Source organism: Heliangelus exortis, chromosome 3 (assembly GCF_036169615.1).
Source record: "Heliangelus exortis chromosome 3, bHelExo1.hap1, whole genome shotgun sequence".
Taxonomy (NCBI): domain Eukaryota; kingdom Metazoa; phylum Chordata; class Aves; order Apodiformes; family Trochilidae; genus Heliangelus; species Heliangelus exortis.
In genome coordinates, this window is record NC_092424.1 from 41776172 (window position 1) to 41799448 (window position 23277).

Sequence of the window (23277 nt, forward strand, 5' to 3'; positions counted from 1 at the left end):
GGGATAGGGCAATCACTACTCCTCTGTGCAACAGGTCCCAGTGTCTCCCCACCCTCACCAAAAAAAATTTCTAATAGTTGATCCCAATCTACAATCTTTTGAAAGTTTGAAACTGTTACCCTCATCCTACTGCTACTCTCCCTTGCAAAAGGTCCCTCCCCAGTTTTTCTGTAGAGGAAGATAGCTTTGAAACAACTCAAACAACTCTCAACAACTCAAACAACTCTCAACAACTACAGCCTAAAAGCAACAACCATTGTACACCCAAAGTGGCCTTGGAGTTTAACACCCAACACCTGAGGCCTGCTGCGAAGGCTTTCAGGACAAGAAGAAGAAAGAAGAAGAAAACTTTTAGCCATGGTCACTACACAGCAGCTCATACCTACCTAGCTACATTTTCAAATACTAAACGGTCCTAAAGTAGGCTTGTAGTCAAATACTAACTTTTAAATCGTATTTCTGGCATCTTTGCACCAGTTCTCACTTCCTGAAAGGGAGATACGGAAGTATTTCAAGACACGGCTTTGCCCCTCTTTGCTCTTGAGCGCAGCCATCAGCTTCCCCCTGGCTGATTTCACCAGAAAGAGCTTTCAGCCCCAGGCCTGCGATGGCCACTATGGCGACTAAAAGCTAGTGGCGAGCTTGCAAGCTTCTCCACACCTGCTGCTGGGGAAGGACGAGGGGCCCGGGTCCTGGTACCACACGGAGAAGCCCTCACAGCCGCCACCCCCCACCTGCTGCCCGCCGAAGGGACTGGGGCGGAGGGGAAGGGGAAGGAAGGGAAGAGCCGCCTCCCCCGGGGGTGCGGGCGGTGGGGCCTGGCCGCTCCTCCCCTCCCCGCCTCCCAGACCTCAGGTGGAAGCGAAGGGAGCGGGAGCGGGGCTTGGGAGCGCGGAGACGGCGGCGGAGACCGCAGGTAAGGGTGGAGGGCGGGAAGGGCCGTGGGGCCGCCGGGAGAGGCGGAGAGCGGTGGGGGAGCGGGTGGCCCCCGTCCCCGTACGGGCAGACCCGCCGGCCTCCTGTCCGCCCTGCTTGCGGGGACCTGACAAGGGGGCCGGAGGTGCAACGCGGGGCAACTGGATATTTTTTATTTTTATTTAAGTTATTTTCGAGCGCGGTTTGGCCAGATCCCCTCTCTCCCCCCTCCGGGTCATTCCTCCGCACTTCCTCAAAGGCCCTCTCTGCCCTACAGATATGTGGGGACGAGGGCCGGGATCAGCCCTGCCCTCCCACTTGGCACCTTCTGCAAGGTGCCAGGGCACTTACCCATCTTAGAAATACTCAGGAAAAACATCACACTCTGGTTTACACACGCACGCACACACACACACACACACACACACACACACACACACACACACACACACACACACACCCTTTGGTTTGTTCTTTTCCTGCTTCAGCACAACCAACATCCTCCTGCATTACCACAGAAAGTTTGAGGTTCAGGGCTGTGAGGGCCTAAATTTGCAGAGGGCTCGATCTGTACAGTAATGGCTGCTTTTTTATATATAGTTGTGTTGGCTTAAATGCTCTGTAGGAACACTGACTAGAGCCAGCAGTAGCCTGAAGCCATGTTTCTGGCCTGTTTGATCTCCCCGTGTCAGGCCATGCAACCCACGTGGAGCCCAGGAATTGGGGCGCGTTCCTGGAGCAGATCCAGTCTTGACCCGAAGGGGTTTTCTTAAGAGGTGGAGTGTGCACAGCCCGCCCTGCCAGTTTGGGTTGGTTTGGGTTTTACTACACCCAAGTTCGCCGTCCTCGTGTTTCTTCGCTTGCCCCTTTTAGGAGGCTTGGCTTTCTTTGTGCTGCCTTCTCTGATAGATTTACTAGTGTTTGTGTTTTCTTATCATCAAACTGAAACCTCCTGGTTCGAAGAGGAAGTGGGGAAGAGAGCAGCTTTAGGGGATGATGGGGTGCCAGGATTAGCTGAGGCACTGAGGCCATGGTTTTCCAAGCCAGCGTGAATGAAAGAATGAGTTTCACCCACCCCTTGGGCGGCTCATTTTCACCCGTGTCAGCACAAGTATTTGCATGCAAAATTAGACTGGGAAGCCAAACTAAATTTAAAAAGGAGAAGGAAAAAAAAAAACATTTTCAGTGGCAGAGGATGGCAGATGAGACTGCTTCTTTTCTGTGAGAATAATTGGCTTACAGTGGACTAAGTGTAGGCAAAAATGTAGTTCCACTGTAGGATTTCATGTGGGCTTCTGAAATGACGTTATGTAGTTTTCATGCTTAGGCCAGTTGTAGATTTTTTTATTTTTAAAGCTGGCATGACTAGTGGCATTCTGACTTTTCTAAAGTCAGGATTTTTGTTTTGCTATGGATACAGTGTCATGATAACTGTTCTTTAAACCTTGTACAGCCCTTGTGCTGAAAGCCTTATCTGCCAGAGAGCTCATCTCAGGAGCTGTCTTTTGGACACAGTTCCTTCAGGAGAGGCATAGCCCTTCCCTGCCACTAAGTATCCCCTGCTCTAATACCCCTTCCTCTAAGCTAGTTCATGCATGTGGCACACAGCACCACAAATTCAAAATGCCAGCTCTATTCCAATGGCAGGAAAGCCATAGTGTTTTCCAGTGTCCAACACAATGTCTTTATTTACCAAGGCAAAATAAACAAACTTCTTGGATAAGTACCAACTGTTGTTGGTTTAGTAACTGTTTGGTGAAAAGGTGTAGGCTGGCACATCCAAGAACATAATAAAAGAATAGCATTTGTTACTTAGCCTCCTGGAGACATATGAAGTTGCAGTCTTTAGAATCAGGACTGTCTGCAAGTCATCATGATTTTAGAATTTCAGGCAGACTCCCACCACTGTCTACCAAAACTACTTGGCAAGGCGCTTTTCCCCTAAAAGGATGGGTTTGAGCTGGACATACAGTTTTGTTTATATTGTCACTCAGGCTGGGGATCAATCCAATCTTTAACAGATATATTTTCTTTGCCATTACCTTTGGAATCACTCTTCCTTAATAGTAGGATCTATTATTACCACCCCATTTCTATTACCCTCTCAATGTTGAATTTTATATCAGTAGGGCTGACCATGTGTGATCAAGCCCAAAAGAGTTCAAGGAACCAAGTCTACAACACTAGTATTTCGATAATAGATTTTTTAAGAATTTCACTGAAATTGTTAGATGACTTTGATTTGTGTTGGACTCCAATATACAAATACTATATGATTCATAATTTGACAAAATATCAAAAGTCTTCCTAATTAAATTCTTAACCTGTAAGACATTGAGAAATATGAGTAACACCTGAAAGTCTAGGAAATACTAAGCTGAAACAGGCTGCCTGTTGAGGCTGCAAGGAGACTCTTGCACCTATGGAAGGGAACCTTGGAATGAACATTGACCTGGGCTCTGCCCTAGCATACTATCTTTTGATACTAAAAACTTCTTTTATTATCTAATAGGTAACATAAAGCTTTGTTATTATAAATTGGACAAATAGGTGAACTTAAGTTTTTGCCCTGTTTCTAGGCATGCTATATTTAACTTTAAGCTTAATTTTACATTAATGTAACCTAAATTAGTCTGATCTTGTCCTGCAGTCAGTCCTAGAACAGGCCACTAAAGGTAAACAAGTCCTAGCTACTTTTTATGTTAGAAGCAGTCTTTGCACAGTGCCTTTAACAGAGTCTGCCTGTGACTTGGGTTCTCAGGTATTGCTGCATGTCTGCAACAAATGGAAGTCATCCACTTTACTGCTTAAGCTTCAGTTACAAAGGCTTGTTTCTCAGGGTTCTGTTTGGCAGGACACTGAGTGTTCATCTGGTATTTTCTCTCAACAGTTAACTATCCCAAATCCTTCCTGCAGCATCACTTTATGTATAAAAAGTCTGTCTTCACTAATGAGCAGAACTCCACTGACTTCTACCAGAACTTCTACTTTGAGCATCTTCTCTAGTTTGGCTTGGTGTGACTCTTGTTTACCTGTCCCAGCAAGGGTCAGGTGGGATATCAGGCAATTCCTGTCTGGTTTTCACCCCATGGGAGGGACCAAGCTGGCAGAACTGCAGTTGTAAACTTTCAATTGCAGTGAAAATTACAGCTCTAAGTCAAATTCCTTTGTTCACTGGACAGATTGTCAAAACAGATCCCACCCACAACTTCCGACTTTATGGTGCATGGACTGGCAGATTATCATTGTGTAGTCGGGAAATCTGGGTAAAACTGGGATATCTTCACCCAGCTGGTGACACTTGAGTTGGGAAAGGAGGGCAAAATCAGAATAAAACAAAAAAATCCCATTTATCTTGCAAGAGTAATCACAGGAGCAGAGTCTAGTTCAGAGGTAACAAGATAACACATGCACAAGCCAGGGCCACTGCAAAGTGTTGGTAGGGAGAAAGTATCTTGAGAGATGCATTTGTTTCAGAGAGTGGAAGGAAAATATTGAAAATATCTTTTTTGCTTGTTTGTTTTGGTTTTGCAGAGGTTACATAGACCTTTCCAAAATGATTTCCTCAAGTGAATATGGATCTCATTCCTGGGAACTCTTGGTGACAGTTGATCATCATCATGAAGAGGTACAAAAGGAATTTTTACTACAGGTCACAGGGGACCTTCATATTGGAGGAGTGATGCTGAAATTAGTAGAACAAATCAGTGAGTAAACAAACCTGTTTAATTTACACAATGTTATTAAAATAATATGTGCAGCTTTCCTTCAGTCAAAAACAAGGAGGCTCTGCCTCACTCAGTTCTTTGTCACAATATACCAAGCATTTATGAGTGCTGCAGAGTCAGGCTTTTATGTGGCCAGAACCCCTTCCTGTCTGTGACTAAAGCCCCTGTACTGTCAAAGTGCAAACAAAACTTTACTTTGATTTTGTCTTCCAGTTAGACAAATATAGTTGGACTATTCAGCTCCCTTTCCAGACAGACTTTATAGGTGGCTAGTTTGAAGGGGCAATAAAGGTAGCTGATACCCTGCTTATCCACTTGTAGCAGTTCAAAAGAGACAGGATTAGTTGTAACACAGGTCTTCCAGAAGTTACTTTTTTCCTGTGCTATAGTAGTATTGCATCCAAAATCTGAGCCACCCTTATCCACTGCATACATCCAATGAGGAACAGCTCTGAAGAGCAGAGATTGGCCAAGTCAAAGTGAGGACATGAAAGATAAAACACCTTCTGTACAGTCACAGCAAGTCAGTGCTGCAGTCAGTGAGAGAATGTAAGATTCTTTAGCTCAAAGCCACCACATGGAGCTGCCTCCCAAAATGATCACCTGTACTCTGAGGCTGCAGAATGATAGCTACATACAAGCTTCTATGGTATTTGATTATTCTAACAATGCTACAGTGTTTTCATATGCAACTCATTTTTCAGGTACTTTTCTTTTTCCTGGAATTCTTGAATCTAAAAGTCTTCAGTCACCAGCTTCACACAGAAAGAAAACTGCCTGCTAGATTAGACTTGCCAAGTGGGAACTCTGTGAGCTTTGCATTTCTATGCATTGACCTAGAAATACAAGATTTGTGTCAACAAAAAAAAAAAAAAAAATCAAAAAAATCTCATTGAAACTTTAGTGTTTTTTTTACATAGCTTGACTTTTAACAAAAAGAAGAGAAAAACTGAACTATAACAAAAGACTTCAGCAAAATCATGTCAAGAATTTTAAAACTGGTGACTTAATTTCAGAGTTCATACTGCCAAATGAATGGTTTTGGTTTGAAACACAGGTTTTGAAGGAAACAAGGGGGAGATGCACAGGCTCCTATTCCAAAAGGCTCCTGTTCAGTGGAAGGACATTTTTACATGGAAACCCACTGTGATGGAAAAACTCTAGGACATAGTGATTTTGTCATGGAACCCCTTTTCCAGCACTAAAGCAGTTAGCATATGTGTCATGCATTTCTACCAACTTCTGTGCATGCTTAAACATGCAATTCAGCCAACAAACCAATGGTAGCCAGAATTCTTACTGGGTCAGAAGATGAATTTTTCACAGTATTTTTATAACTGGTGCTTCTCAGAAGATTGAGAAAGAATCTGTGCCCATCTGGGTGCAGACAAGTTTTTGTGGGAGGATTTTCATCTTGCAGAAAATCAAGTTTTGGAGTGATTACCCTTGTTACTAGTCTGTATCCTAGCACAATCCATGCAGCCTTGGACCATGTATAGCACCAGACTGAGGAGGTACACTTTCCCTCTGATTATCTGCAAGACTAAGGCTGTGCCACAGTCAGCATCTAGGTTAATTTTTCAAGGGAAACAAAGTTAGTTCCCAATGATTGCCCCAAGTATTCAGCAAATGGCGTCCAGGTTTCAGGAACTGTAGTTGCTACTTAAATATGAATAAAGTCTCCTGTTTGCAGAGCACTATTTCCAAACCAAGTTTTTAGTATATTGGCTCCATAGTTTATTAATAACCATTCTGTATTTTCCTAGAAATACCACAAGATTGGTCAGATTATGCTCTTTGGTGGGAGCAAAAGAAATGTTGGCTTCTGAAAACCCACTGGACACTCGATAAATGTGGGGTGCAGGCAGATGCTAAGCTGATCTTTACTACTCAGCACAAAATGCTGCGGCTTCGCTTGCCAAACATGAGGACCGTGAGACTGAAAGTCAGCTTCTCTTCTGTGGTTTTCAAAGCTGTCAGTGACATCTGCAAAATTCTCAGTAAGTAAAGACAAATCCCCTCTGGCAGCTAAGTTGGAGGAATTTATTAGGTGACTTTGTTTTGATGTGAAGTCCTTACTCACAAAACTGGTGAGCTCAAAGAGAAATTTGACTGAGTTGACTCAAGATCAAAAGACAAATTATTTTTTTGTTGTTGTTTTTAGTATCCAGTGCATGTCAGTGGTTCTCAGTCTTTGTGATAACTGGCACAAAGAGCGTCAGAAATGTGTCCCATGAGCTGCAGGATTACTGGATAGTCAAAGGCCTGTTTAAAGTTTTGTAAGGGTCCTTGTCCTCCTTGAGCAGGACTCTGGCTTTCCTGTTCTGTGCCAGCAATTAAAAGCTTGAGTTTATCAGTCTCCTACAGCAGCTTTCACCAAAGGCAATTTTACTGGTGTCAACTGACTCATCACCAGCTTTCACTAACATTGATGATACTCAACTCAGCCTATTGATTATATGCATTTACTTCAGAAGGAGCATGTTTTAAATGTTCAAAGCATTTATATGCCCAAGCCTCTTCAGGTCAGGATGTACCCAATTACCCCACACATGCCCACGAATTCATTGCAACACTGAATCTGCTCTTTCCAAAAAGGGAGCACCTCCATACAGAGAAGAGGTGTTGGAGCCTGCCAGACCTATGTGCCTGTGATCCAGAGGAATAAATCAAGTCTGCAAGCAGTCTTCAGAATCCTCTAGTTTTAAGGATTCTTTACTTTAGACTTTCAAAGCTTAGGCCAATAACTCATTCATCCCTCAAGGAATTTGCCATCTCATATTGATAGCAATGTAGCTTTCAATTTCATCTTCCAGCACTGGATTCTGAAAAGGATAATGTGCCTGTATTACATTTAACAGCTCCAATAAAGTGATGCCATAATTGTTCAGCTGACGTTTGGCCAAATTAAATATTTGTACCAACATTTTTCTTTCAGGTTGAGTCAATCCAGGAACCCTGCAGCTTTTCTCATGAGAAAATACTGTCAGAAATGTCTTTGCTTACCCCATGATAGAACTGTTTTCAGAAACAAAGTATCAAGTTTGCAACCAACAATGCCTGTCCCAATCGGCAGCCCATTGAGGAGTAGCTTACAGCCAAGACAGAACCTTGTGCATGAAATACAGTGAAAATTAAAAGGCGCACATTTCAAATCCATTTCTGTTCCTGCTTATCCAAAAGTCAGACATTTCATTGAGGTTATTATGCTCAAAGGAGACTGCAGAGCCATTAGGGAGAAAGAGTTTTTTACTTGGTGTTCTAAAATGCAGTTATACTTGCTACAAAATTAAGGTTAAATCCTGTCAAAACTTGCTCTCAGAGCCCTAAGTCTTTGGCTTTGTAATTGAAATTTCTGGATTTTCTATGGCTACTGCTTTCAACCTGCTAAAAATAAAATTCAGATTGCAACATGAGACTTCCTTAAATGTTGTTACCAACCACAGGATTTTTTTTTCTGTAAGCTGCTAAGTGTCAAATGTTTCATCTTGCTTCACTTCCCAAATTGTCATTGTAGATATCAGAAGGTCAGAAGAACTGTCTTTACTAAAGCAGTCAGAAGATGTACTGAAAAAGAAAAAGAAAAAAGACAAGAACAGCAAAGAAACAGCTACAGAAGATATTTTAAACCTGTGTGACTCTCCAGTGAGTTCTGCATCATCAGGTAATGAAAAGCCATTATGATTTTGTTCTTCTGACTGGAAGTCAAAAAGAGGAAGAAATCCTTTGCTGCACAATTAAAACCAAGGAGACCAGTTTAATGTAGGGTGGTGATTATACTCAGTTGGCCTGTAATTAGGAGGCTCAAAAGTTACTAAAATCTCCAGTATGTCTATTTTTCTGTTGTTTTTTAAATATTTTCCTTTCCATTGTATGAGAAAGGCTTTAACAGAAAATAGGTGACAAGCTGGGGCCCTGCAAATAGGATGTGCCACTGGTCTTTGGAAATATGAGACCACTCTTAATATTTTAAAAGTTTAATATTTAAGATAATATTTTCCAAAATTTGACAACCTGCAAAGAAAAGAAGAAATAAAGGCTTGAAAGCATGTGTGTCCTATCACCAACACAGTTATCTATATTTTCTGTCTTTTATCTGGGACCAGTAGTCATGTTTAGTATCTTTATCAGTGATCTGGATGAGGGGATTGAATGCTTCCTCAGCAGGTTTGCAGATGACACTGAGCTGGGTGGGGGTGTTGATCTGCTTGAGGGCAGGAAGGCTCTGCAGAGGTTGAATCGATGGGCTGAGGCCAGTTTCATGAGATTCAACAAGGCCAAGAGCCAGATCCTGCATTTCAGTCACAGCAACCCCAGGCTTCAAGAAGAGTGGCTGGAAAGCTTCCTGGCAGAAGAGGACCCCGGGGTGCTGGCTGGCACCCAGCTGAATATGAGCCAGCACTGTGCCCAGGTGGCCAAGAAGGCCAACAGCAAACTGGCTTGTATCAGAAACAGTGTGGCCAGCAGGGGAAGGGAAGCGATTGTGCCCCTGTACTCGGTACTGGTGAGGCTGCACCTGGAGTAGTGGGTTCAGTTCTGGGCCCCTCACTACATGAAAGACCGTGAGCTGCTGGAGTGAGTTCAGAGATGGGCAACCAAGCTGGAGAACAAGTGTCTGGAGAACAAGTCCTATGAGGAGCAGCTAAGGGAACTGGGGCAGTTTAGTTTGGAGAAGAGAAGACTGAGAAGAGACCTTATTGCTCTCTACAGTGACCTGCAAAGAGGTTGTAGTGAGATGGGTATTGGCCTCTTCTCTCAAGTAACAATTTCTTTACTGAAGGAGTAATCAGGTGCTGTAATGGGCTCCCCAGGGAGGTGGTGGAGTCACCATCCCTGGGGTATTCAAAAAACATGATGTGGCACTTCAGGACATGCTTTAATGGGTGCAGTGTTTTTTTTCTGGCTTGACTGTTGGACTTAGTCATCTTAGAGGTCTTTTCCAACCATGACAATTCTGTGATTTTGTGATTCAGTGAACAAGTAGGAAGACTTCTGTCCCTGATTTCACTTCAACTGTGAAAGGACAAGACCTGCTGTAAACAGTAGAAATGTGAAAGAAAAGGGTTATTTTTCTACAATGGAAAGGGCAAGAGTACCTATGTCAGAAGACATTTTTTACTGGAATAATACATTGCTTTTTTAACTTGCAGGAAGTCCAAGTTTATATAGTAAAACCATGACGACACCCCTTTATGACCCCACCAGTGGGACACCAGCTTCTACAATTACTTGGTTCAGTGACAGTCCCTTGACTGAGCAGAACTGCAGCATCCTTGCTTTCAGTTATCCCAACTGCTCTCCAGAAACATTAGCAGAGATGTACCAGCCTCGGACTTTAGCTGACAAAGCCAAACTCAATTCAGGGTAAGATGCCTCTCTTTGAGATCTTTGTTAGTTGGCTTAGCAAGGGTAGTAATATTTCAGCTTTTCAAGCATGAAGCAGAATTCAAAAACAACCCCCTGATATATGGCTATAATGATACTTAAAAACATGATTTGATCTAGGTCTTTTTCAGAAATACTTTATGGTTTTAATCTTTTTTTACTTACTCAGCATTCTTGGCTAGGCAATTTTGTTATGAAGTCAAGAATGATGTAATTGTGCAGGCTCTGGACTCAATTCCATTGTTAGATGAAGGCAAATACAGGTTATCACAGCTAAAGGACAGTTTGGATAGCAAGCTCAAAAGGCTTTAAATGAGCTGTAAATACACATGTAGATAAATTCAGTAAAGCTCTAAAGCATTGCAAGTAGGTGACTTACTGAATTATACAAGCAAACTTTGCATACTGTACACCACGGAATACAGAGCACTAAGTGGTTTAGTGGTGCAAGTGTTTGAGAGGACTCTCACTCTAGCATTAAAATACAGATTCTCATTTTTAGCTCTGCAGAGCATTTAACAGTGGCTTTGATATTTTCATTGGATTTCACTGGACAACAGAAGTACCTGGAATTATAAACCAGCAAATATTGAAATTACAAGCAGGAATTCTAAAAATATAGGTACAGTTTTGCCTAGGATTAAATAAACCTTGCATTTCTGGCATCTACTCCTGCTGTTTTGAATAGTGTTGGAGTAAAAATAGGAAGATTTTTAGTTATCATGTTTATACAATGAATGTTGAGAATCCATATGAATGTTCCACCCTCTTAAGTTATATGAATTTTCCCCAGACCTGGAGGAATTAGAGCTGTGCAGTTTACAAGTACATTGAAGTTCTGCAGGTGTCATGGTTTTTCCTGCACAGATGAATCTGTGGGTTGTTTTCTTCCACAGCTGGCTAGATTCATCTCGATCACTTATGGAACAAGGCATTCTGGAGGAAGATCAACTTCTTCTACGTTTTAAATATTACACTTTCTTTGATTTGAATCCAAAAGTAAGAGCTTTGTTTTTATTGCTATTCATTGTTTTCCTGCTTTCATGTCAAGGAGCTGTAGCACAAGGATACCAAATTTTAGCTAGGATTTTTTACAGTCCTTCAGAAATCAAATCCAACTTCTGCCCCCCAGCTAAGGCTGCACTTTTCCCCTCTGGACACTGAACCACTGTTCCTCACCTGACATAAGACCTTAACTATTAAGATGAGATCTGAAGAGCACCAGAAAGCGTATCCAGATTTCCAGAGTGGCTGCTTTACTTACTGCCTCTCTTCTAACAAGAAAAATTAAGGGGGAAACTAAACCAACAATATCCTAAATTATATAAAGCCATAAGCCCTATTTTTTTAAATGGATTTTAAAATGACATTTATGTTCCACTGCCCTTCACTGAATATTCAGCTTTACTGGGCTGAAGCACTCAGAAGACTCAGGCACTTAAATGTGTTTTAGTCTAACTGGGTCATTAAACACCTTTGGAAAGTTGAGCAGAAGTGTTTTAAGTCCCTTTTGAAAACTAGACTTACTCTTGAAAAATAAGTTAAATGTTCTTCTCAAGTTGCCTCTAATTTGCCTTTATTTCCACTAAAATTCAGTCACTGTGGTTTTGTTAAGCCAGTGTTCTTAAGGCTTGTGTGACACATTACCCTTATTGACCAGGGTAAACGAATGTGAGTTCAAATGTGAATTTTAGAGGATTTGGCCCTCCCATTGATGTTTTTATAAATTCTGTAAATCTCTCATTTCAGGCATCTCAGATAAACAGAAGGGCACCTTCTAGTTCATGTAACACATTTTTGGGTGAAATGCCATCCTCACTAAAATTCAAGTATGTGTCTCAACATCAGCAGCCCAAACATTCCCCTTCTTTGCCCCAGCCAGCCATGGGGCTGTGCAATAAAATATCCCAAAACAGCTCCAGCCTATGCAGTATAACTCAATACTACTGCCAGAGGGCATGCTCCAAGATTTACCTTCCCACACCTACTTCTCACCAGCTCTGGGGCTTGAATATTTCTGAGTCAGTTCACCTTATTTAGCCAAGTAGCTAATAAGGGAAACTAACAAATGGATAACAAACAAATGGATAAGGGAATCTAACAAATGGATAGTGAATTAAAGCTCTTCACAGTAGGATCTGACAAATGTCAAGCCAGTGCAAAAATAAAGGCAGAACTGAAAAAGCAAAGAGCAGAAGAGAGGAAGTGAGGAGTAAGACTTTCTGTCCTTTGCAAGTAGGAAGCTGATAAATTACACATTCATTTCAGCCATGTCACGTTATTTCACTCTCATAGTGTGGTTTCACATTTCAGTTATGCCATCCAAGGCTTACTACCACAAAAGAGGATGTCTTAATCTTTCCCTTCTGCTTCAGCCAAGGACTCCTGATTAATTTTCTGTTGGGTCAGCAAGCCACCATGACCCTACACATAACCACACGAGCTAGTGCAAGAGAAGGAGGGGAACATACAGCAGGGAAGAAGTGGGGGTGGAAGGAAAAAAACCTTCATGGCTTCAGCCCAATGTTAGATCAGCTGTAGCTAACTGTGAATCTGTATCTTCATGGTCACTTATGAGCAGTATTGTTCCTTTTCTTGCTACAGTATGATGCAGTGAGAATAAACCTAATATACGAACAGGCCCGCTGGGCCATCCTGTTGGAAGAGATTGACTGCACAGAGGAGGAAATGCTGATCTTCGCCGCGCTGCAGGCACGTACTTGATCCCAGTTGCAAAACCTGTTTCCTGAAGAGGCAGGCACAAGCTAGGACAAAACCAGGGGAGAGCTCAGGTCAATAGCTCTGCTTGGATTGGGGGTCTGCTGTTTGGGTGAGAAAAAATAAGCAGCATCCATCACTAAACCAACTCAATTCAGTGGCAGCATAGCATTATTCAAACTGACACACCTGTGGAACCATTTACTAACATTATATAAAGCAAACCACACCCAGGATGTAACTTTGATACCAGCCTATTCTGAAGGGGATTACTATAAAATGTTGCTTTACACACAGCTACCACCCTCTCACATATTCTGCCTGAAAATTCCTCTACTACAGAATAATTCACAACATAAATTCACAACAGACCTAAAAAAGCACAATGTGAAGGTAGGGACACTACGGAATATATATAATTTGAACATGTCATACTGTGGCTTAGTCTTTTACTGTAGATAATAAGTCACCAATGTTTAGTAATAATAAATTTCTTCCTTTAAAATGTAAACAGAGCTGCCAAAAAACCCCCAGACTGCCACTGTAGAACACCACAGACCCTCGATGCCAAGTTTCCACCTGGTACAGATGGCACTCGGAGCTGAGAGTACTAGGGATGGAAATATTAGGGCTGAGTCAACCTCACAGAACAGGATGATTATCAGGGAAGGAATGCTGGACAATTAAAATAGGAAACTGATATCAGTAATTGCACTTTAGACCATAGCAGACATACCTGTTCCCTTGTGAAAAACCCCATGATCCTGTGCTGCAGATCACAGTTGTCCAAGACCCAGAAGGCCAAATGGCCTATTTTCATATGCTATGATTGTGTGTTGCTAATCGATATATTGACTATTTGATATTTTGTTTTAGTATCATGTAAGCAAGTTATCATTATCATCAGAGGCACAAGATTTCACCCACGAATCAGAAGTAGATGAAGTAGAAGCTGCACTTTCTAATCTGGAAGTGACACTGGAAGGTGGAAACACAAATAACATTTTGGTATGTCCTTTTAGATCCCAGAACTGCTTTCACTGTGTCAAAATCACTGGCTTTGATGAGCCAACCTTGTTCCTGATTTTTTTAACAGAGTTAACAGACAATTATAAAGTGCATTGTACTAAAATTATTCCTAATTATTCCTGATAGGAGGACATCACAGACATCCCGAAACTTGCTGATAATCTCAGGCTAGTTAGGTGAGTTACTAAAACTAATAATAAAACATAGAAAAGAAAAAGCTTAACCATACAAGAGATCTCTTGAGTTTTTCATTCTAATCTGACAGTAGAGCCATCAGTTATAAATCAACAAATAGATGAGATAGGTCTAACTAGCCTAATGCTGTCCTCTTCTAACCTTTCTCTTGCTGCTTCTGAGCAGGATTCTCAGCAAATCTTTCTAGCTCTTGGGGCACTGGCATAGCTTATGCTTATTAAAAGATCAGGCTCTTTGTATGTCAAGCACCATCTCTAAACTAGAGAGTCTACAAATTTATTTTCAATCACATTTTACTGGGTTTTGTTGATGAAAACCTAGAAAAAATTTCAGCTTTTTCTGAGAAGAATTTCTGAAAGCAACCCTGTGGATTTACTTAAAAAAAAAAAACAAAACTAAAAAATTACCCCTTTCTAACCAAACATGGAATCTGTTTCTAATATCAAAATGAATTTGGAGTAGCAGTATGGTATACCAGATCAGTAATAACTCGCCTAAAAAAGGAAACTGAGGAAAGTTCAGTTCTGCAGTCCTACTGTAGTCTCTTGATTTGTGGGTTATTTGAATGACTGCAATTCACCTCAAGTCTGTAATGCCTTTTATCACAAAACAGTGTTCATGTTTTAGAAAGATAAAGATTTCTGTTGCACAAATATTTATCAGACTCATGCTGTAGTCAGTGAACTGAAAACTGTACTTGAAAACTGTTAACTGTTGTTAACAGTTAAGCATTGTTAATTATTAATTCCCAATTAAGATATTTTCTTTGACATTCAAATTACTAAACTGGCTTAAGATGAAAGGGAACTTAAGCCTTTTAAATTCTGTCAGTTACTTGCCTCTAACAATGGATTGTTTATTTTTCCCCAGCAGTAGAGCAGTTTGCTTTTAAAAGCATCCAGAGGTTATTTTTCATCATGAAAAATGTCATGTATAAGCAATAAATCACTTACTGAACCTAAGACATTGTAGAAACTGGGTAAGGTGTAAAATATTTCCTTAAAGGAACAACACCATTTTGTTACTATAATTAGTTGCTGAACTGCAAACCTAAATGCAGAGCTCTGCACATCACACTGCCAGATCTGTTCATATACTGAACTTTAATTCACAGCACCACATCTGCACACTAGTAAATACTACTGCCACATGGCTGTATCTTTTTTCTAAAAAAAAAAAAAAAAAAAAAGCTTTCAAAAAGGTTTTCAGCAGTCTTGGGGGATATAAAAAATTCTAACTCTTTAAGATGTTTTTTAATTTAAACATAAAAATTGCCATTTTCTAGAAAGGATTCTGAACTAGGATTTCAGGAAAGGCCCTGGAGAAGGCAAGAGTATAATAAACCACTGTTTTCTAGCTACCTGTATACTCTTGGTACCATCATCTTAGATTTAAAGAGTACTACACAGACAGTGGGATTATATTTTCCTCTTCTTTTTAACGTCATTGTTGACCTTTGTTGCTACTTGTAGAATATTTTTCTATTAAAATAATGCTAATACCTCTGTTTCTCTCTCCTGAAATATACTGAACCTGAGATTTTTTTCTTTCCTTGCCCCTCTGTGGCTTTGTTAGTGTATTCTGAGTATAATTATGATTTTTTAATCTTACTAAAGGGAGGTGAAGCTGGCATAGTGATTATGTTTGACCATTAGTATCTGTCAGTTAATTCTCAATTCCAAAGCAGATATTTTAAAATTTACTGTATGAAAGAAGTCAGTTTGCATTAGCAAAGTATAGAAATGAAGGAAAATAATTAAAATTAGGATTATATCTACCTATATACCTGTGTGAGGAGCTAGAATATCACTGCCCTAGTGGAAAAAGATTAAATTACTACCTTTTCTTGGAGAGTGTTACGGAAAAGAAAATTAAGAAAATTAAAAGAAAATAAATTACAATTGAAAGAAAAAAAATACAAGAAAAAACACAAAGAAGAAAAAGGGAAAAAAGATAAAAACAGCCCATACAAAAAAAAATATAGGTGGGATTTAGGTAGAATCTAGGGTAAAAACTACATCCACATCCGAGATTGCTCAGGTGCAGTGTTGGTTCCAGATGTTTGTCGTTCCCCCCCCTCAGCCACTGGGACAAGTATGAGTAACTCAAACTGAAGCCATGTGTATGACCTTAGAGCAATTTTAGATCCATGGTAGTATTTGTGAATGACAGCAATTTGTCCATTTCAGTGTAAAAAAATATGATGTCTTTTCCACTTTTAGGCCCAGGAAGCTGTCACTCAAAGCTATCAAGCCATATTGGTTTGTCTTTAAAGACACTTCAGTCTCTTATTTTAAAAACAAGGAATCCTCACAGGGAGAACCTATTGAGAAACTAAACCTAAAAGGTAGGAACTATCTTTTTCTTTCTTTGCTTTTTCCATTGCATTTGTGTAATGAATAAATCAAGGAATCCCTGTGAGACTCAGGAAGGCAAGCACAGTAGCATTTAGTCTTGGGATTTTTTTCACTTACAGACACTCTGAAGCAGGCAAGCGACATCTGCAGAAGAGACCTAAACAAAAAGGGTTCAGTGCCTTAGTGCAAACCAAGATTACCTGGACCTGGCTAGTAAAATGCCCTATATTGCTGAATTCACTTAAAAAAGGAGTCAGATAGAGAAGGTGATCTGTGTCACTTCTATTTCCAAATGTTTTTACTCTGTGTTAAATGATAGTACTCACCTTTGTCCTTGGCCAATGCACACTGGGAGCAGAGGATTATGGATAATGCAGTGGACAAGAATGCCATAGGCTGTACCTATCTAATGCTGTGCAGGACAGCTCCAACACTTTCTCTGGACCTTGTTTGTTTCATGCATGGGGATTTCCATAGCCACAGCCAGCTTTAGGTACTTCTGAAGGAGAAACCCTGGCTGTACACAGGGCAAACACCAGCACCACATATAGCCATCTACATCTGCTCCTGCAGGGACATCATTTGTTCAGCATCAGGGAACCAGTGATGCCCAGGATTCATCTTAGAAGAAAACTTTGAAATAGAAGATTGACCCCTGTGAACAAATGGCTCTACATATCAATCTGCATATCCTCAGTAGGTCAGACAAATGCATGGTAAAAGTAGCCAGTATGGCTGGAATCAAGTAGCCCACAGCCTTGGTGACCCTTGACACAGAGGGGACCTGTAGGCATCCTCTACTTCAGCTGACTCCAGAAGGCTTGTAGTAGCACCATCAACATGAAATACCAGGTCCCCAGAGTTCTACAACAGCTCTGTTGTAGATGTCACCCACATCCCATTGTCAGTACTGAGTTGCTTCTCATAATGTAGTCCAGGCAAGTCACTCTAGGGTAAAATTTCCAAAAGTGACTATCTTATCAGCTCCTCTCAATTTTAAGCATTGAGGTTCTGAGAGCACTTGGGTCCTTTCTCTTCCATGTTGACTAACATGCTCTTTGAGCTTAGAGCATTCATCACCCTGGCAAGCCAGACCAGACAGTGACCTTAGAACAGAAAACTAAAAAAGGCCTGAGCTTCAAAGCCTTCACCCTTGATCTCAAAGACAAACAACCTTTAAGTACTGATTTTTAGTATTAATCAGCACTTTGAGTTAGTGATATTGTAATTAAATAAATTCCTTTCTTTCTAATTCTCTGTGAACCAGGATGTGAAGTTGTACCAGATGTAAATGTTGCAGCCAAGAAGTTTGGAATCAAGTTATTAATTCCTGTTGCTGATGGCATGAATGAAGTATACTTAAGATGTGAAAACGTGAGTACTAAGACAAGGGAAAGTTTGTTGGCAGATTGTCTAGAAGACCAATTGTCTTGTTCAAGCATTTGTATAGAAAAATAAGGGTGCTACAGAGAGTTTATTTATCTGTATGTATAGTAAAATTTAAGAATGATGTGCTAGTCTAACAAATACTTCATGGTTGGTGGGACAAAAGGACAATAATTCTATGTTTATCATCAGTTTCCAACTGAAGATGCTGGAAAGAAAGATTATTCTATAAAAAAAGTAAAAAGAAATTATAGTATTTTGCTTCCATGTTTTCCAAGGACTAGGGTTTGGGTTTTGTAAGGTAGAAAATAGTCATGTAACAAAATTTCCAAGAATCTTTTCCAAAGTACTGAACATCTTTGAAAATTTAAAACCTAACTATTCTGTATAGGCAGCCCTGTAGGTGGAACTAGCCCAGTCAGGGAAGAACAACAGTACTCTGGAAACTATACATCCTCGCAAAATAAGCAGAGTATCTCCAGAGTGGTTTTATCACACACTGAGAGATGCATAAGCAGTGGCCATCTTCATAAATGGTTTGTCCAAAAATATCAAAAATTGTCTTTGTTGCAGGAGACTCAATATGCTCAGTGGATGGCTGCTTGCGTTTTAGCCTCAAAAGGCAGAACCATGGCCGATAGTTCTTACCGGCCAGAAGTTCACAAGATCCTTTCATTTCTAAAGATGAAGAACTGGACCATGTCTTCTCAGGCCGTCTCTGATCCAGAAAGCCTAGACATGAAAACAGAATGCTTTATCTCACCACGTTATACCAAAAAATACAAGTCTAAGCAGGTATCTTGAGCATGGCCTGATGGTTGGGGATGGGAGTTCCAGCGATTGCTTGGGGAGAGGCTGAATCAAAGCAGCATTTGAAAACCACGCAGTAGAATCATCTTGCAATACTCATTTGTCCCGTTGATATTTAGCAAGAGACCTTTTCTTTTAAATTAACACAGGGACAGGTCTCTCAGCACTTCTTCCACATCCTCCTCCTACATTCACACCGTTTCCAAAGTCATTCATCATGTTGCCCTCATGGTTACACAGTCCCTCCTCTCTTCGGAGGAAGAAGGAAGGGTTTTTAAGGACAGGAAGTTACTGTCTACATCTTAAGAGTGTCCTCCTGCTGTCTTGGCCTGGGTTCCTCTTCTTCCTCTCCAACTAATTCCTCGTCCACTGTTTTTGCAGCAAAGGAGCCCAGCCTATCCATCCTCAGGGCACAGTCTCCAGAGCAGCACACTGGAGCTAGACACAGTGCAGCACAGACTCAGACACTGAGACCCTGCTGCACTGTTCTGCCCTTGTAGTTCCAGATCTGTCCCCGAGTGCTCCCTGCAGTACATCTGCATCAACGGTGACAACTGAGTGTCTGAACAGGGCACCAGAGCTAATGCTGTTTGGTTTAGTGAAAGCAAGGGTATTTTTTCCCTCTGGCTGGCTGAAACCTTTCTCTCTTCCTGTGTTTCCCAGTTGGCTGCTCGTATTCTGGAAGCCCACCAGAATGTCTCCCAGATGCCCTCAGTGGAGGCCAAGCTGCGATTTATTCAAGCATGGCAGTCCCTTCCCGAGTTTGGCTTATCCTACTACATTGTAAGGTAATCACACTGTTACAGTGACATCAAGCTGCCATAACGTGTTCACAGTCAGTGATTTTCAGGATGTTCTCTGACTCCATGCTCTGGAAACAGTCTCTCTTTTATCCCCCACAGACCTTTTTTTCTTCTAGTAACTTCCATATTGCTGTTCTTTTCTATAGCAGTAGCACTTGGTAGCTGTGTTCCTGGAGTGAGACTCTCCATTATATCTGTCTCCATACAGCAGGTTTTGCCTGGAGCAACAAGTCACTAGGATTTAACCCTTACTGACATAGAATCACAAAATAGAATCATAGAATGTTAGGGGTTGGAAGGGACCTCTAGAGATCATCTGGGCCCACCTCCCTGCCAAAGCAGGGTCACCTAGGACAGGAACACATCCAGGCAGGTACTGAATGTCTTCAGACAAGGAGACTCCACCACCTCTCTGGGCAGCCTGTTCCAGTGCTCTGTCACTCTCAAAATAAAGAAGTTTCTCCTCATGTTAAGGTAGAGCTTCCTATGTTCTAACCTAAATGCAAACTAGCTAAAATTTTTAAAAATGCATGTCTTTTTGGTGTTCTCAGGTTTGCAACATTTTTTTTTCTCCGACTCTTGCTCACTGGATTCATCAGATTTTTTTTTTTTTTTTACACTTTGGATCAGATTTTATGATAAAATGCTTTTTCCTTAGCATATATTCTTTGGCATTTCATTAAGAAAGAAACAAACATGATCCCTTTTTTAGGTGAACGTGGAAGAGTAGCCAGCACACCAAGGTTCCTGTTGTGTGCAAAGCAGTTTCCCTGGACACTACCTGGAATATAGGCAGGGTTCTGACCTGCATTCTTTTCTCCTGACAAAGCACCAAACACTTGAAAAATTTTTGATCCTGAGGCAACCACATTTGGATTCACCTTCCTTAATTTGCACTTAATACCTCTTCTTAACCATGCTACTTAGGAATCACCCGTGGTATAAATTGCACCATCTGGGAACCATTCTCTGGCACGGAGACCAGGGAACAGCCCACATCTGTACTGTTAAACTCTCTGACTTGCCAAACACCAGCAGCCTCGTGAGAACTGCCAGATCCCGGAGGTCCTTGGATGTACCAGCTCCTGGGACATACCTGGGAGTCATTTGAGAGACTGCTGCTTGATTCCAGACAGAACTCTGCCTGGGACTCTTCAAACAACTGAACAGGAGTTCACTTCCTGGGAATGTTCCCTGTCACTATTTAATTTACTAACACAGATCTTGATGTTTTGCCCCCTCTGTCAGCCCTAATTCTGTTAAATAAACCCAAAACCTAAACTGCATTTTGTAGCATGAGCAAAACATCTTGTGGTGTATTTCCACAAACTGATGGGCTTTATGTAAGGCATTAATTGTAGTTCAGGTAATATTCTTTCTGTAAGGGCCAGCTTCATTTAAGGAGAGATGGTTCAAAAGCAGATTAAAAATACTGAAAATATTAACAGTAGACAGATGAGATTTCTTCCAGCTCTCATTATAACAGTGAACATGTTGAAGCATCAGTGAAATAAAGCAAGGAAAATTATTTTTGATGCATTCCCAGTAAAAATAAAATCAAATTCATGCATTTTGGCAGAACAGTATTTTTTAGCAGAAAAAAATGAATTGGAAAGATTTCACCCAGATCTACCTGGCCATCTTACACCATGGTTCACCAGCCTACAGTTTTGCTTTATAACAAATGCCTCCAAGCTCTCCTTAGTCCCAGGCTGTTAGGAGGTTTCCCATGTTTTGCACTTTCAGAGGAGGGCAGGTGAAATGTTTCTCTACACAGAAATGATTGAAAACCAGATCTGTTCAAGGTTGTGGGTGTTTTTTCCAGGTTTAAGGGAAGCAAGAAGGATGATGTGCTTGGGGTGTCCTATAACAGGCTGATACGAATAGATATGGCCACAGGAGATCCTATCACAACATGGAGGTTCTCCAACATGAAGCAGTGGAACGTGAACTGGGAAATACGCCAGGTAAAACTGGAACTGCTTTCTGCATTCAGTCAATACATTTCAGGCACTTGACAACATTTTCAGAAAATCTTTTTAAACTTCAGAGTGCAAAAATTTTTAATGTGTTGTGGCATGTTATTAAATAGGCCATCTGAATATTTCTTAATGGAGTCTCCAGTCACAATTCAGAAACTAAAAAATCCACAGTCTAGAAGGTTGCTACCAAGCATATTCTGTATAATTTGCCCTTGATTTTGATTTGCTGAAATACAGAGACTCAAAGATAAATTACAAGCCATTATGTTTACTGCTCTGTCACTCTCTGTATATTCTAGCTCATGCATCACCCTTCAGATTGTGTTGATTTGGTCTGTTACAGATTTTGGTCTGTTTGGTCTGTCTGAGGATACAGGAACCCAGTTTATCTTTCAAATCCCAAAGTGAGATGCCCCCTTTGTGTATTTTTCACTGGGTTGCTCCTGACCCTGATGAGGACTGCTCAGTGGGGGGAGCTGTTGCCCAGCTGTCCAACCGAGAGTTTGGGGTTTGAAAGGTTGAAGCCAGCTCTGTCACTTGTGAAACTAGTGTGACCTTATGTAAATTCAAGCAGCCTGGAAACTGTTCCCTCTGACACAGCTTTCCACACCCATCGGCAGGGATATAATCCCTATGACTCTGCTGCACTACTCCCTATGCCTGTAATGCTGTTGGGTTTGCTTTAAATCCCTCCCCCCCCAAAAAAAAATGGAACCCACAGCTAGCAATTAACCCCAGTTTGCTGGCTGTTAGAGCCAACTATAGCTGGAAATCAAAACCTGGCCCCCAAAAGCAGATTTTGGGTCATAATAATGCCCAGCACATAATAATGACCAGTATTAAACTTTAGTGGTTAAGCATACAGAGTCAGGCACACTATTCCTGCTCTTCTCAAGTGTTTTCACTTCACAAGCCACTAAAAGAACTAGTTAAAAGTATGTTTTTGATGCCTGTCTAAACAAGCAACAAGATTTTGACCACAAGAGGGCCCCGCCATAGCAGAAATTCAAGAAACAAGCAGCCACTCTACATCTATCAGACCCAGAAATCTCGGGTAGCCTAGAGACAGGCAATGTTTTGTCACATATCTGTGATCCAACCACGCTTTCACACTTGCTCTTTTGTCTCAGATGCAGTCTATCTCTGTTTATGATTTTGCCATATCTATTTCTTTAGGTTGCAATCGAGTTTGATCAGAATGTATCTATCGCTTTCACGTGTCTGAGTGCAGATTGCAAAATCATCCATGAGTATATTGGGGGCTACATCTTCTTGTCAACACGTTCCAAAGATCAGAATGAAACACTGGATGAAGATCTGTTCCATAAATTAACTGGAGGTCAGGAATGAGGTGAAGTAAATTCTCTTCCCCCTACCTGCTTCTCCCTACAGCTAAAACGACCAGAGATTAAACAAAAATATCTCTGATTCCTGACTAATCTTGTACATGTCAATTCATCTTGTAATATGACTGGACAGTTTTTCTCAAATATTAAAGCCAAGGTCACTGGATGCAGTATGGCAATTCCATCATCAATACCGGGAAATTTAAATCATCTTTGTTTTCCTTTTGTACAGCTAAAAGTTTTTAAATAAAGAGTGTCTACCCACTCGGCATTTTTGAATCTAGTATTTTTAATTGTGACATTCAGTTTAAGCATCCAGAAGAAGTAACTCGAGGATATTGTACAGCAAATTTTATTTTCTGCTACTGCCATGAAACTCCTACTGTTACATCGGCCATTGCTAAAAAGCATGGCACTTAACAGCACTAAAGCTGAATAAATACATATTTTAAAGCTGTGTTACTTGTCTAACACTTGCACTGGGAACAAAAAACATTCCATACATGTTCCTAAGTCCTGCAGACTGAGCTAGTACAACCCAAGTAGTGATTACACCAGTGTTCAAAAATGTAGCACCTGCGTCTAGGTACCAATAAAACTTGTTGAAGAGGCCTCTGAGTGTA

The 23277-nt window shown here is 41.0% G+C and overlaps 1 protein-coding gene and 1 long non-coding RNA gene across 2 annotated transcripts in view; one reads left to right on the plus strand and one right to left on the minus strand.

The window, feature by feature from the left end:
* The first annotated feature begins 798 nt into the window (after positions 1-798).
* Positions 799-22925, plus strand: FERMT1 (FERM domain containing kindlin 1). Its single transcript, XM_071740328.1, has 15 exons — positions 799-916; positions 4450-4622; positions 6410-6643; positions 8161-8307; positions 9794-10007; positions 10925-11027; positions 12633-12740; positions 13623-13754; positions 13902-13951; positions 16193-16317; positions 17595-17701; positions 18287-18508; positions 19187-19311; positions 21152-21293; positions 22485-22925. Exons 2-15 carry the CDS (start codon positions 4472-4474, stop codon positions 22656-22658), a joined length of 2034 nt encoding a protein of 677 aa, XP_071596429.1. The 5' UTR covers positions 799-916; positions 4450-4471; the 3' UTR covers positions 22659-22925.
* Positions 8605-23277, minus strand: part of LOC139794571 (uncharacterized) — a 32111-nt gene continuing 17438 nt past the window's right edge. The window contains exon 2 of the long non-coding RNA XR_011725180.1: positions 8605-9676. This is a non-coding gene — a long non-coding RNA (uncharacterized lncRNA). The remainder of the gene's footprint in view (positions 9677-23277) is intronic.

What these genes read in the sequence shown, in the direction of transcription:
- FERMT1 (XM_071740328.1), top strand. Translation starts at nt 4,472, where the DNA reads ATGATTTCCTCAAGTGAATATGGATCTCATTCCTGGGAACTCTTGGTG. An exon ending in AAAGCCAAACTCAATTCAGG is followed by an intron (nt 10,008 to 10,924) that starts GTAAGATGCCTC and finishes TTTCTTCCACAG; the next exon opens with CTGGCTAGATTCATCTCGAT. An exon ending in TGAGAAACTAAACCTAAAAG is followed by an intron (nt 16,318 to 17,594) that starts GTAGGAACTATC and finishes TCTGTGAACCAG; the next exon opens with GATGTGAAGTTGTACCAGAT.